The sequence below is a fragment of the Chlamydotis macqueenii genome, chromosome 7 (genome assembly GCF_036417535.1).
Source record: "Chlamydotis macqueenii isolate bChlMac1 chromosome 7, bChlMac1.mat, whole genome shotgun sequence".
Classification (NCBI taxonomy): domain Eukaryota; kingdom Metazoa; phylum Chordata; class Aves; order Otidiformes; family Otididae; genus Chlamydotis; species Chlamydotis macqueenii.
This window is the reverse complement of record NC_141562.1, coordinates 37,125,636-37,141,188: the sequence shown is the minus strand read 5'-3', so window position 1 is coordinate 37,141,188 and position 15,553 is coordinate 37,125,636. Positions and strand designations below refer to the sequence as shown.

General features: G+C 40.0%; 1 protein-coding gene across 3 annotated transcripts in view; it reads right to left on the bottom strand.

Moving 5' to 3' along the window:
• Positions 1-15,553, bottom strand: part of DOCK1 (dedicator of cytokinesis 1) — a 287,834-nt gene that overhangs the window by 203,272 nt on the left and 69,009 nt on the right. For all 3 annotated transcript variants that reach the window (XM_086752623.1, XM_086752622.1, XM_086752624.1), the window contains 2 exons: positions 9,852-9,922; positions 8,054-8,160 (listed from right to left, as the gene is read on the bottom strand). In XM_086752623.1, coding sequence (XP_086608749.1) covers positions 8,054-8,160; positions 9,852-9,922 — 178 coding nt within the window. The remainder of the gene's footprint in view (positions 1-8,053; positions 8,161-9,851; positions 9,923-15,553) is intronic.

Below are 15,553 nucleotides of genomic sequence, written 5' to 3'. Positions count from 1 at the left end.
AGTGCCAAGGTGAAAATTACTCTCACTTGATGAGTCTCAGTGAGAAGGTGCAAGAGGACTTGATTTTGCCACTAAAAAAAGAGAAGGGAATGGGATGGATGAGACAAAGACGGACTTCACGGGGAAACGGTCTGTGCCCAAAGTCTGCCAGAAGCTTTTCACCAGTGCCACCAGGTCCAACTGCAGTGACTTGAACGATTCTCTGCAGCTGCTTCAGGATTCCCAGATCATCAGTGAGCACAGCCTTCGGTCTCCTACAGAGCAGGAAAGAGTCACAGGAGGAGCACCCCCACGGACCTGTCCCTGTCGCAAGACAGACACCACAAAGGCTGCAATCCTGCTCTCACACACTGCACAACGGGGAAAACCAGAAGGCACTTATGTAAAAAACAATCAAGAAAAAGCAAGCTGTAACGCAGAACAGAGAGCACTCCACCTCAACAAGAGGCGAGAGAGGAACTGAATCAGCAGCATCCTCATGTTGCCTTGTAAGTTCACACATGGAGGATGAGAAATAACAGTGTACAAGCACACCCAGCTTCTAGGAGTTCAAGAGAAATGTTCTCCAGTCTCAAGTGACTCATGTAAGTACATGTTCACCAGGAAGGCACAAGTGGGCTCTCATCCAAAGAAAGGACTTTGAAGAGTTAGTTTCTTCAACGCAGAGTTTTTCTATTTAATTCTTGGGCAGGTAACCTGCAGCTTCACAGCTCAAAAAGGAGAAACATCACGGTGTGTTTGTGGAAATTTTTACCTCAAGAAACAGATATTAGAACCTGCAATGTATTTACCTGGGGAAATACATCTCGCTGTGCCTTCATCACAGCCCCTCATACTCATTTCCATCAGGTAGCAGAGAATTGGATTACAAAAGATTCCAATCTAATAACAGAGAAATAGCTTCATCATAAGTTCCTACTATGTGTTTACAACTGTATTATCCTAAATCTAAGCAGATATCATAAGTGAAAGGGGGTGGTGATCTCTGTGGAAAAAAAAACAAACAGGATTGATCTCACTGAAAGAGCTTATTTACCAGGATGCTCATTAAATTATCTAAAGTATTTATCCAAAAACGAAGCCTCCAGATTGCCCTAATATGGTAGACAAGGATATAGGTGCATTTAAATAATAGTTTGCTGTCATGTATTTTAAATGCATAGCCTTAAACAAAAAACAAACAAACAAAAAAACGAAACCACAGCATCTCCCTGAATAGAAAATAAAATTTTATATCTTGCTCTCTCTCTAAATATATCTATCTCTACCTATCTGAGTGAAGATCCAACTATTCCACAAAGAAGGTTTTCCTGGTACTGACTCGCCGTGTATTTCGTGCAATCACCATTTTACGTTCGCATTAAACTTCTGCCTCTGAACTGCTCCAGGCCTCGAGCGCTCAACTCCCATCCCAAAAAACATTTCCTTCCTTGCTCAAGTACTCAGACTGTTCCTACATGACAGGAATCACCAGACGGACGCAGGTCCAAATTAACTACTCGTTTTCCATATAAATGCCAATGAACTTTTCCATATAAATTTCAATTTCAACGAACAGCCTTGGTTCAGCTCAACCTGTTTGTCCCAGAGACGCTCTGTGAGCGCAGCCTTGTGCCTCCGCATCTTTGAAACCTCGTTACCTTAGGTTTTGACTAAATTTGGAAAAAAAAAAAAAGAGCAGATTAAGAAAAAAGTCAGAGAACAGCGGTGTAAGCACACTCCTTTCGCCAAAAGCAGGGGAGGGAAAGGTCTCTGATGCCCAGTTGCTAAGCTCTCCAGCAAAGGCATAAGAACGTGCCTTTGTAAAGCCTGAGAGGCGAATCAATCTTTAACAACTTACAAAGGCCCCTAATTAGAGGTTTGAAAACGTTTCATGTCCCCGTTAAGCCCTGGTAGCAGAGAACGGTCAAAGATCAATTTAATATCTGCAAGCATGCAGAAGGCGAAAATTGCAGCTCTGTCACCTTTGAGTTGGATTGTCTGGAGTACGCTCCGACTCATCGGGAAGGTATTCAAGCTGAATTTCTGAGAAAGGAAAAACTAATTGATTTGTCAGACTACTTCACTTGGAATTACACGACCGATACAAAAGACCGAGTTCCCTTGGGTGGGCTCGACAACGCTCCTCAGCTACCGCCTTCGAGGCTCTCCGCCTTCCTCAACAGCTTGTGCACATCTGCCGCTCCGTTTGCAGCTGCTGCAGGTTTTAGAACACAGGAGGATCAAACAAAGCTGGGTACGTGATAAAAAGATCCAAACCCTTCTCAGATCTTCAAAACAAAAAAAAAAAAGGAATAAATATTGCCAATGGGTAAGAGCTACGTCTACAATCAAATGGGTATTCACGATACCCGGCATCTGAGAGGTCATAAAATCACATTTACATACTGGATGATTTTTATATATTTCTGCTTTCTGTTCAGTTGTTCACGGCCCAACTGTAGGCTGCCAGAGGAACTTCCCTCGCCCTGCTGCCCAGGTTCCTCACAAGCAGACGCAGCGTGGAGGTGGCCCTCACTGACGCGAGGGTGTCCCGCACCGCCGGGCTGGCTTGGGTGCTGCCCCCGGCACTACAGCTCCTTCCCAGCAAAGTCGCTTCCAGTAAACCCCACCTGGGAGACTGATACCTTTGTGCCGTGGGTTTCTAATCGCACAACAGATCCCAGCTTCACTTGGAAGTGAAGCAGAGAGAGCTAATGAAACAATTCCATTGTTTTACGGCTTTTCCAGATATCTCTGCTAAAATACAAGAGCTGGAATGCAACAAAAGCAAGAAGTGGAGCTCACCAACACACACATATCTATATATATATATAATTTTTACAAATCTAGTACTATGATAATATGCTCCACGAGGAGATAAGATTTTAAGTGCATCCTTTGCTATAAATTATTTTGAAAAACACCGAGTTGATCAACGGCATCTCGATAACTTCGAAGGACAGAAGAGGAAAGGTGAACCTTCACCAGCCTGCCCGTCACAAACACCTCCCAGCCCTGACTAACGGGCAGCCTTGATAAATCTATAGAACATTAGTCTCCGGCTCAAAAGCCAGCTCTGAAGATAGCTCGTGACTATGATGCACAGTGATCACAGACAACGATAATTTGACATCTGTTCTCTACTGCACAAGTCCAACCCCCAGTGACTAATGTCACAGGAATGTGCAGTGAGAATAAAATATTAATCTTTATAAAAGGATGCTCAGGAGGCATTATCAACTTAGGAGCATCCAAGCAAAGATTTCAAATGAAACACTGACACAGGAGCTATGCTGAAGCTAAATACATGCAATAAATTCCTGTCAATTTAAAAACATTTCATTTGGAGGGACACTGACAAATGCATTTCTTTATGTTATGGTTCATTTAGTTAATGCGGAAAAAACAAACACACACACACCTATGCTTAGTAACCTTGCTTCTGCTACACAGCGCGGAGACAAAGATTGTAATTTTAGCCATAATTAAACAGTAAGAACTCTTATAAATGCTATATGATATCTACTAATATTTAATGGACTAACAACTGCCTAATGGAGAAATCACTACATTTCCTAACTATTTAAGAGTACGGCAGCTACCCAGCTTGTTTGGTAATTAGCTGCAAGTCATCTGTAAAACAAAGCAACGGAGAACGCAAACAACTCTACGGGACAAAACAAATCCGATAAATCGCTGTTGACAGAACAGCAGAATTCTGAAGTTTGAAAGGATAAGACACTTCATTTGACCACCAGCCATAGAATACGTACACATTTAGAACTGAAACTATGCATTAGCTTATTCTTACACTGTTGCATGCTAATTTTTAAATTCAGACTTCCATTTGGACATGCTCTTACAGGAGACTTTCAAAACACAGGACTGTTTCATGTGCTGATCTAAAGAAACGCTTCGTTTGGGGGTTTGTGGCGGGGGTTTTGGAGGGGAGAGGGACTTGGAAGGAAGAGTTGCAAGGGTTGGTCTCAGTCTGCTTTACACAGACAAAAAAAGGGTTTGTGTACACCATAACAGATCTGTGTACTAGCAGAGATAATAAATTTTACTTATTTATACATGCATTTACTTACATATGGTCATATAGAGCTATTCTATATCTTATGTTCACACAGATATAACATATAGAAGAACACATTGATATATACATCCTCACTGAGCAAGAGGTATACATATCTGTCTAAACTAGTACATTTAAGGCTCTAGTCAATCTCCAAATCCCATAACTCGCTGAATCTGCATTTAAAATACAATTTAAAATGCTTTACCGCATCAGTTTGCACAGATAAACACTGGGGTGTTCCAACACCCTACAGAAGCCTTCAGCCCCTATGCGAAGGCGTGCTGAGCAATAAAAATGCAATACAAAAATACACACATAAAACAGAGATAAATGATCCAAAATTAGCATGGGAGAGCATGGCAGTTTAGCTCTTGAAAATCTCCTGAAGGGCAGGCTCTTAGATCGTTGCTGCAACGCAGCCTTCGGAAATCGTTACGTTAAGCGCCGTGGAGAACTTCTGCAGGAACCAAGACCAGTCTTCCACGCTCAAGAAGAACAAGATGCCAACTTCTGCTTTTCCAGAGGAAAATTGACATTTAATTTGCCAGAGCCATAACAGATGATTGATACAAACGTGGAGGGGAAAAAAAAGGCAGATCACCTAGGATGATCCCTCAGCTCGATGAACAGAACCCCTGAAAACAGGCAGAAGCAGCCGTCCTCACAGCAGCAGGGAATCAACGGGAAAATCTTTTTTTCCTTAGTGGTATTTGAATATTTGTAGTTTCAAGGACAGGAACTAGAAGCATGAAGATCTGATACAGATTTACTCTACACAGAGAGATGATTTCTACTTTTGGCCTCTGTAAATAACCACACGCTTGGAAAAATATGCTCCTTGAAGTCATCTAGGCATGTTTCTCCTATCAAATACATATATACAAATACACACACACACACACATATTCTGCTTAACATGGCTGTGACTGACTAGCTACGGACTGATTTTTCTTTTTCCCTCACTTAGGAGTCACTGTTAGGATAAAAGCACCAGAATGTAAGGAGCGTACAGGATTTTCCCACCGGGGCTGAAGAAAGCGTACTGAAAACAAGTGCAAGTTCTGCAAAGGAGAAAAGTTACCTTGAATTTCAGAAGGAAATATGTAAACGGCACACAACATAACCAGAAAAGAAGTGAAAAGAATGTTAAAACTCTATTTCACATCATTTTTAAAGGCATACAAGCCACACCACCATAGTAGATTCCTACTGATTGTCCCAAACCCTTCAGATTTCACGAAGACCACTGAACCATCCATCACTCAACATTGTTCTTCAAGCACAATGCTCCAGCAAACTATTCCACACACCCACCCTGCCACCTCCAAATTCTTAAAGCTTTACAGATTCATGTATTTTGAATTTTAGTTCCCCTAGAGACACAAATAGATCTTCCCTGACCTCTCAAGGCACAGAATTAGAGCATTTTTATACAACAGAAACACACCACTGGAATGCTGTTTGATTTTCCGTACACTTTACAGCTTTCCATCAGCTCTACAATCCTGCATATTGCTTTCAGAAAAGAAAATCTCATTTCTGCGATATGATACAGGATTAGCTGGATACTTACAGGAAGGTATTGCCTATCAGTTAAAAAATACTGAATAAATGAGGAGGAGGAGAGGTAGCGAAACTACCTTTCAGCAACGAGAACTCAAACCCACAGAGTACAGAAAAATCGGGGGTGGAACGAGCGTCCCGCGCAGGCTGTGCCACGCGTGCCGGCTGGGCAGCGCTAGCAGCATAGGCGCCTCGAATCCTCCGTACAGCTCAACTGAAGCACGTTAGATTGAAGACATCCTTCACAGCCGGCGACACGAGAGCACCTGGTTAGAAGCCTCCTGATAAGATCCAACAGCCATTAAGTAGCACTGTTCTGTCGACAAAACCGGACTGAGTTCAGATTAATGACCCTGCTATTAAAGCAGATTCCTTTAAATTTCTTAGTGGCTCTACAAGAAAATGTTAAACTACAGCAATCACTGCAGCCCAAAGGGCTGAGAGTTAGCTTTAAAAACAAACCAGCCACACACAATTTATCCTTCCACCTTTGAAAATGAAGCTGGTTGAATAGGAAAAGTCAAAAATGAATATAGAAAATATAAGATGTGCCATTCTAGCCTAGGAGTGCTTTTTATAGGCATAATTTCTTGGGTTTTATGAGTTATCTCCATTTCCTCCTATCCAGGACAGTCAAGTATAAAACTTTACGTCACTGACTTCTGCCCCAAAGCCCATGCAACCTAAAAGCAGCCAAGAGAAGGAAAAAATTACTACAGAGAGCTAAGAATGAATGAAGGAAAGGTGTAACTGTTGTCTTAAAGAGCAAACTTTAAAACGGTCTCAGGGAGATCTGTACCATATTACCCAAGCCCCAACACCAGCGACTTCATCTGCATTCCTCTTTTTTATTCACGCCAACTTAGCAATTAAAAATACTTAACACTGTGTCACTCATTTGGTGTGGCTCATAAGGGCTGAAAAATTTCAAAACATCTCAAAAGTGAAGATCAAGCTGAACTACATTTGGACTTGCTGGTGCAGTATGTGGTGATGTGGCTGGTGGACTTCATCTTTTAGAGATTTATTCTTACTACATCACCATCCATAACTGCAGCAAGTAAATTTACAACCTGTTTTACGCCTTGTTGCTCAAGTGCGACTGCAACTGTACTGCAGGCTTCCTTACAGAAAAGCTCTTTCTTTCTTGAAAGGTTCAGAGTCTCCAGGATGTCTATCATCCAGTCTTAATTCTCATTAGACTTTTTTTTAACCCATGTTTAACTTGCATGGAACATGTATCACATAGACTCAGTAACTTTACAGGTATTTGTTATAAACTTGGAGAATAACCCTACTGCAAATTCAGTCGAAATAAAAAGTGCTACCAAAATGCAAAGTTTGTTCTTTGAACATCACTCTTCATTGCTACGTGCACAAAATTAGAAAGAAAACGTCAATTGGAAATAGGGACAGGTAGGACTTCATTCCACAGTTTTTTAGTACCGGATCCATGCACTATTCCAACTTCTAGCAGTGTTGTTGAACTGCACCTGGCACAGAAGCATCAAGTGTTGTGAAATTAAGGACCATAACAGATTGCAGCATAGATTGTGTTGGCTTTATACTTTTTTGCTAGCTGGAGGAAAAAAACAGATCCAACAGAAGTTACACAGCTGTGGTTAGACATTACCAGATCTGGTATAAGACCTGCCAGTGCAAAGCCAAGAACATTTTTGTAACTGGAACCAGAAAAGTTTGTTTTATCACCACTTTGCATCATGCGGTCCCAGCACTTTTGATCTGACAGAAGCAGCCTTTCACATTTCCCTTGTCATTGAACCATTGCCTATTTGCTCCCTCATTAACTTCTTCTGACAGCCCATAAACACTTAGTTGAGGTTAGTTTAACCTGCAGTCATCTAGAAAAAGAATAAGATAAGATGTTTCACCTCAAATGAAGAGATGTGTAAGAGAAGTGCTTGAACTTACCTTTCACTGGCCCACTAATGTGAAAGGAAAGCAAGAAAATAAGAAATTGTGGATGAATGGCACACTCTAAAGGGTTCCTACGTTGTTTTTCTTCAGCTAGGGCAGAGCTTAAGGAGAGAGAACAACATTTTGGAAAGAAAGAACATCAAAAACTTCCATTCTCTCCATATAACTTCATAAAAGCTGAATTCATCGCTCTTGATGAAATGTATCTTAGTTAAAAGTTATAACACATGCCAACAACACTGGATGCTTAGAGCCCTTTTAAATTGAAAATTATACGTTTTTGCTCTCCCTGCTTTTTGATCTATAACCTGCAGTAAGTGTCAATTAGCATTTCCTCACTTATTTTAAATCTTCTTGTCCTTCTAATGGAACAACCTTAATTGGTTACAACCTCCACCGCGCTCGGCAGCAAGGACAAACCTTGCACTCGCAGAGGTCTGGAGACAATGAATAATGCAGTAATTTAATGGTTGCAAAAGTTCTGCTTACCATGCTGTGTGAAGAGGTCACTGTGAACTATTTCGATCAAGCAGTACAGCTTCTGGATTGTGAGCCGGCTCGCAGGAACGTTCAGGATGAACTCAGTAAAAAGTTTGCTACATACAAAGAGACAAGTAAAAATATATTAAGCTCTCTCCAAAATACATAAAAAACATTCAATAGCGCAAATCAGATAAACAACTACATACCTTTGGACAAGCAAACTCATTTTTTTCCAGACATAAGAGTTTGAGAAGGATTTCAGAAAAATGTGAATTGTCTTTAACACAACTGTTTATTTTTTGTGTCTTTTTTTTTTCCCCCTTTCCCTTATTATCCCAGTTTTTCACTCTTTTCCCATGTTTCATTTAAGGTTTTAGATTTCAAATTTCAGTTGTCTATGCTATTGCCTCTTTACTTCAACCATCACATACCATTAACACGACCATATAAACCAAAAATTTAATAAGTGATAATTCAGGTTACAAGCTTTAACCAACAAATAAGCCCCACAAACACACACCGTTTAAGATAAGGTATCATCACGCTCATCAGCTGAGCTCCACATAATATAGATTTTTAAAAGACTTTTCAATAATTTTGTACCACTTCCCAAAATCATGTGGGTTTTTTTTTTCCTATCAAGACGTCACTTCTAAGTATTATTCAATCTCAGTGTAAATACAGTAAGTGACAGAACTGAAGTGTTTGGAATAAAACAGGCTAAGTCCTAGCATGTCTCATTTGGTCTATTTTCCTAGTACTTTTGCTATCACATACCAAAATTATTATTTAGTTCAGAAACTCTACCAACTACGTACTCCCTGGGCCACAGGAAGCATAAGTGTACATTCATACAAGCGGAACCTAAACGTCAACTTCCTCAGGTCACTGGAATGTTAGACTAAGACTATACTTACCTATTTTATTTCTACTTATCTTTCTTTTCCTCATCTTGACACACCAGAGTGTAGAAAGGAAAACAGACAATATATGGAAGGGTTTGTACAGTCAAATCAGGAAAAAAAGGGACATTTTTTCAACTGAAAACGCCTTGTAATAGCACTGTGAAAGACAAACTTTTTTTTTTTCCTCTTTAAGTTCTCCTGAAATACTAGTTTTGATTTGGTTTCTCTATTGGTTTTCTGTTCTAAAACAGCTTCCTATTACCCTTTCTATATACTAACAACATTCCTGTGTTTATGAGCTACCGAAATGTCGATCCAGCAGTAGGGTTCACTGGACAGAAACAGAGTTGTTATTTACATTCGATTTACACTTGAAAGAGCGAAGCATCAAGTGTACAGCTTACAAGTTTTGATGTCAATTGTCTGATTGATAGTTCTTGCTACGTTATTACTGGCACTGGAACAGGCTGCCCAGGGAAGCTGTGGAGCCACCATCCCTGGAGGTGTTCAAAGAACGTGTAGATGTGGCACTTCAGGACATGGTTTAGTGGACATGGTGGTGTTGGGTTGATGGTTGGACTTGATGATCTTGGAGGTCTCTTCCAACCTTCAGATTCTATGATTACAGGATTGCACTCAAGAAGACTACAAAGTCTGTCAGGACGTTTGTCAGACCTTGAAGTCATACACGTTACTTTAAAAATAGGCTGTGTAGCCCTAAAAATATTTGCAAGGGAAAAAAAAGATAATAAAATCAAAGTGATAAAACACCTCAGGTGATCATATTTCATCGCCTTTGTATATATTTTATATACGTGTATGTGTTTCTATATACATATATGCAAAATAATCCAGATGCAGATAAAGTTCACACTACACATTTCGTTAACTCTACTTACCTGAGCTCTTTAGGATCAAACACTAATTTCACATCATTGACAATAGCTGGCAAGTATTTAAGTGCTGCCCCCTAAAAAAAAATAAAAACAACAGAGAAACAAGACTGAAATTCTTAAGTTGCTAAAGGTGACGCAAGGACTGCAAGAAGAGAATCGCACACGAGTAGGCTGCTTTGGTTTAACCATTCCCTGTGCCTTCAGCTGAACCTCTGGGGTTGCTCTTAGCACGTTCTTTTGGGGGTACGTTAGCTAAACCAAAACTCAATGAAACTGAAACTTCTGGATTTAACAGATTTAAAAGAAAAAAAAGAGGCATGAAAGAAACTCCTTCTAACAGGTTATTGAAACCTTTTGGTGTATCACTACACAATGCATAGCTAAGTTACGTTCCTCTAATAACTCATCTTCTGCAGAGCTGGAGAAGCACCTTCTCCTCATCAGCCATGCTGTAGCTGTGTGGGATTAATTTTCCCTCCATTACTTAAAAATGAAACAAAAATGCACAATTGCCATTTTGCCCTGCAGTGAATTCTTTGTAGCCGCTAACGAAACTGCAGCTCTTCCTAATTCCCCTGGAACTTGCAGTTGGCACTCCATTTCACAGTGCATCATGAAAGGATTAGGAAGATACAAACAGATGTTTAATATTTTATCTATTCGTAGAGATTTTTACCAATTTTGTCTTTCCATTTCTTAGTAACTGCAGTAGTCAGTTATTTGTTTCCTAGAGCAAGCATTCTCTTACAGGCATCAAGAGCAAAAATCCAGCAATTATAAATTACTGCCCAGCAATTAATGCAACCATGCCAGGATACACTCTGGGTTAGACATCAGTAACTGGACCTCCAGCCACAGATAAAAATCACTTCGTCTAGACAAACAGTAATTTCAAATAAAGTTGGGGTTGTTTTCTTCATTTGCAAATGGATTTTAATGCCCTGTTTCAAATAGAGAAAATGTTCTACCTAAGAAACCCTAAGGTAAAAGTCTTTGGTTTTAATCTTAACCTTACTAGGTCATACACATGCACCATTTTTACCAAAGTTTCCCAAGTTCTTGCATCCACTGAGCACCAGACTAGAAAAAAAAAAATCCATAGTGATTCAAATAGAAACCACAACAGCCAGAATTATTTTGCTTTGCATTTTATTGATAACACCAAACAGTTTGATTGCAGACGTATTTTTTGCCTGCCCAAGGGGGAACGATTCACTCTCCGTACAAGGCATTCCTGTTTGGGTATTTAATGCTTGGAATTCGCAGTTCCCGTCAACGAGAGCACCACGTGCTCGCCATCCTTCTGAATCAGAAGGAAGATGAACCCTTACCTTTTTCTTTTTTAATCAATTCTTTTCTAGTCTGAAGTCCACGATGCAACAAGCAATTATACTAGACAACTCCATAGCCAGAGGAATTCAAGAGACAAAAAAAAATTATATTTATGAGTAGCTCAACGGTAGGAAGAACTACAGGGAAATCGACTCGAGGAGCATTGCCTCAGAGGTACACACAAACCCACATGTCTGTTTTCAAACAACTCCACTTTTCTGCCACAATCCTAGTGATTTTAAATCAAATTCCACCATTCTTGAATGCGTGAGGTCAATTGTTTGATCACAGTCAGAAGGGACACCTTGGCCCAAGTTGTTAAGTAAAAAAGGGGGAAAAAAAAGTTTAGAATCCACCATCAATCAAATACTTTGTTTTTCCAGCTAAAAATACAAGTACCATTAATGATTAATACATACAATTTTAGAGCAAAGTTCAGGTATATTATACAGTAAAATTATTTTAATTAAATCATTTGCATATCTTTAGGTAAGATTAGCAGAGGTCTCAGCAATACAAAATACGTCTTTTCTTGATTAACGCGTGAAGCAGTTATTAATTTACATATTACTCAACAAAAATGCAGATTAAAGTGATTTTGGTTAGATGCTTGAAGAAAGCATAAATCCATGTCCAAAACCATACCCAACAGCACAAATTCAGGCAATTCTTTTCTCTAGATTAGAAAGCACTATTGGTTTCTGTAGGAATTTTATAAGCATGGACACAAGCGGCTGTAGGTGAGCGTTGAATATGGCCCTGGAAATGTCGCTCATCCTGGAGGAATGCGCCCCTACAGCAGCTGAACAAAACTCTAGTTAAAATATTACATTATTAAAACTTAAGCACATGCTAGACGTCTTCGAATCCATGCGTATATTCTTCTGCAAGGTGAATACACAAATTTATTTTTCACTGAATATTCATTATGACAGAAATATTGCCAACACGGCGAACGAAATGTGTAAGGTGGGACTGTCACAGCACATGTTGACTTCTGTTCTCAAATTCAGCCTATCAACTAGAATTGAGTAAATTCCCAACACTGCCCAGCAATATTTGCTAAGCAAAAGAAAAACGTGTGTTTCCACAGCATTGATATTCACTAAAAAAAAAAAAAAAAAAAAAAAAAAAAAGGTCATTTTTTCACCTCCCGAAGCATTCACAGAAACAGCAGAAAAACGGGAGGAAAAAGGAGTTTTGCATTCAAAAGCTGCTAACAGTCTCTGCTTCTCCAGATTGAACTCTTGGGGAAAGACGACCCGTCCCATAACTTGAAGGAGCCAGCGTGGGAAGTCTGCCAAGGCGTGCTGACCACTTTTCAAAGCGCAAAAACCAACCACGTCAACAGGTGAGATGCAAATTTCAGAGTGCTCCGGTTTGTATTCATAGTCCATTTAAACTGTCAAGCCTGATCATCAAACATTTCCACGTGTGCTTAAAGGACTCCTTCCGCACTCAGAAATCAAGCTCGTAACTGTAATTATGCAAACAGCCCCATTATGTACAGGCTTATGGGTTTTGATGGATGAGGACTCTAATGACCAGTTACAAACCGCAGCCATCGCAGTGTTTTTATTTGCTTATCACTCAGACGCATGTAGCAATAAATGTTTAGTAACACATATTAAAAAAAGAGTTTGCATTTTATATCTTGAATTCAAATTTCACACTGTGCTGGCACAATCATTAAAATTAACACTTTAATAGCTTCAATGAAGGTACCACTAATTACAACATCAATTTAAAGCCTGTAGTTACAACTATGAGCAGCAACTTAGGTTCTACTTTATGGACAAACCAATTAAAGTTTAATATCTTAAAATTTAAAGCAAATTGTGGAAGTGTATTTCCCAATTTCCAACCTCAGCTGACTCAACTATATGACAGAGAGTCCGACCAGACAAGTCGGCTCTGCAGCCCGGGACTAAACCTGCATCTGTGTAACCCAAAGGTTCCCAAAATCACTTTCTGGTGGCATCAACTCTTGTAAAAAGCAGCTCTCACTGTAGATTTTACTCAGTTACAAGCCATAGCTGAAAGCAGATCTTTTGCTGGCAGTAGCACACTTGCAATGCTAGTTACTCCCAGGATACGGAATATGAAATTCAGCAGGTAAGAAACCTGTTCTCATCTTTTCATATAACATGTGGAAAAAACAAATGAGCAAACTGGTTTGTTTGTTGTTTTTTTTTTTTCCCCATTTAAATTACCCTAGATTACTTTCCACTCTTGATCATCACTGGACAACGGTTCAAATTGCTCATTTCTCTAAGAAGCACACGGCAAACTAAATAAAAAAATCTCAATTTCATAGTTACACAGTGATGCTGAAGACACTTGAAAATTCAAAACACCATTACAGAAAACACAATAATGAAAAACCTTAATTCTTTGATTTTTAATCCAGCAGGTTTTGCAATAATTGCCACGTGTTTGCATTAGATACACGTACAAAGCTGCAAATATCAGTCTCACATACTTAGTCAATAATTATACACAGCTTCAAGCTGAGCTGTAATAAAAATTTTACTGCCCAAAGGGGCTTCTCTGTTTGTGGAAAACAAGTGACGAATTATTACTGCCCTTACCGAGTTACAAAAGCAGTTGTTTTAACTCCCACAAAGCACACAAATAAACTAGTGAAGGGGAAGAACGCAAAGGAGAGAAAGCAGACGGCACCACATGAATAATGGATATATTTTCCCTGTTACGGAGTTAAACTTCCTTGTGCTCCCACTGTTACACTGAGTGTCAGGGTATCATTGGATTTTCTTTTTCCTGGGATGTGATTCACGTGCGAGTGAAGGATCAGCACGACGTCAACAAGGTCATGTCAGCCGCGAGCTAACTCAAAGTGCCTTCCAATATCTTCTCCCTTTCTCCACACGCAGCTGTGCGCTTCCACAAACACGTGATCATTTCCCCTTCACGAACACCCTACTTGTGGATAAAAGGTCTTCTACCACATCCAACACACGTACCCATGAGAAGAACCATTAACTGACACTTCGTACGCGAACCAGCTGCTCAGTCAACGAGCGCAGTGCTTCAAGGATACTCTTCTAAACTATAAAAAAGGCAATTAAGTATGCCAAGAAATAAAACTCACTAAGTGAAAATAATAAGGTTCAGAAAAGTCAAAGCTTCGCTTTAAACAGAATAAATTAAGCAATAATTGATGGTCACAGCTCTCTGCACAGCCAATTCAGAAGACGAAATTCCTAGGTTTTATCGTTCCACAGAATAATTGCAACTTATTCCTTAAATCATCACAACCACCTCTTTATCTAGAGCAGTCACCCTTTGCAACCTTTAAGATCAACGCAGTGATGTGCTTATAACAACTTAACAGCTAATTGTATTTTCCTGAACTTCTTCAGAGCCAGCAGCTAAATAACGCAGGGTTTTTGTTTCATGTTAAAGAAACAAATTCAGTGATGGCCTGGAACAAAGATTAATTGAGGGAAAAAAGCCATCAGACATGGTAAGAAGGCCAGAATAAATGGAGGCGTTATTTCTAAGGGTGCTCCCTCTGAACATCAGTGAAGGGTCCATGCAGTGCCCACGCTCCCGCGGCTCCTTTCTGCCTGATGGTTCACCTCCAGACAGATTTAATGGGACAAGAATGGGTAAGGAATGGGATCTACCAACAGAAAAACTAGCATGTTCCTCAGATCTCAGAAGGTTCAACGAGTTTCTATGACTAAAAATTTATCCTAAGCCAGCAATTCAGGAAACAGACAGCAAAAAGTCATTTTATTCTGAAAGGAACTTTTTCTGAAACTTTTTTGGGAGGAGGGGAAAAAAAAAACAAACTCAAACCCCCAAAAAACCTGTTAGAGCACTTTGACACTCGCATATATAAACTGTGCAAAGTAAGAGTAAGCTTCATCTATTTTTTGGATCAACGAAAAGTATCTGAAAAATCTCAACCCTTAAAATCACCTGGAGGAAAAGTTCCTGAGTATTTCACTTCTTTGTGGAGACAGGCATATATCAGCAGTCCTCCCAGAAAGAGACGGCAGGACAGATACACCTTTTCTTCATGTCATTAGGTAAACGTGAACACCTCAACTTTACGTTTTGGGAAGCCCACAGGGGCCCAGGCAATCTGAATCCCTCTTCACTCCTACCAGTTTCCTCTCGGACACCATGTAAGCCTGTCCTCCCACCCCAGCTCCCTTCAAGCCCTCCCTAGTTTTAAGTTGGGGAAAGACAAAAGACAGACTAATACTTCTCCACGGAGTCCGTTCCTGCAAACCTTTGCGTTTGCTGGAGATGCCGTCACTCACGAAAAGCAGCATTACCTTAAGCATTCAGTCACCAACGCCCAAAGTCATCTGGTCCACCTTTTGAAAAGCCAGAGATGG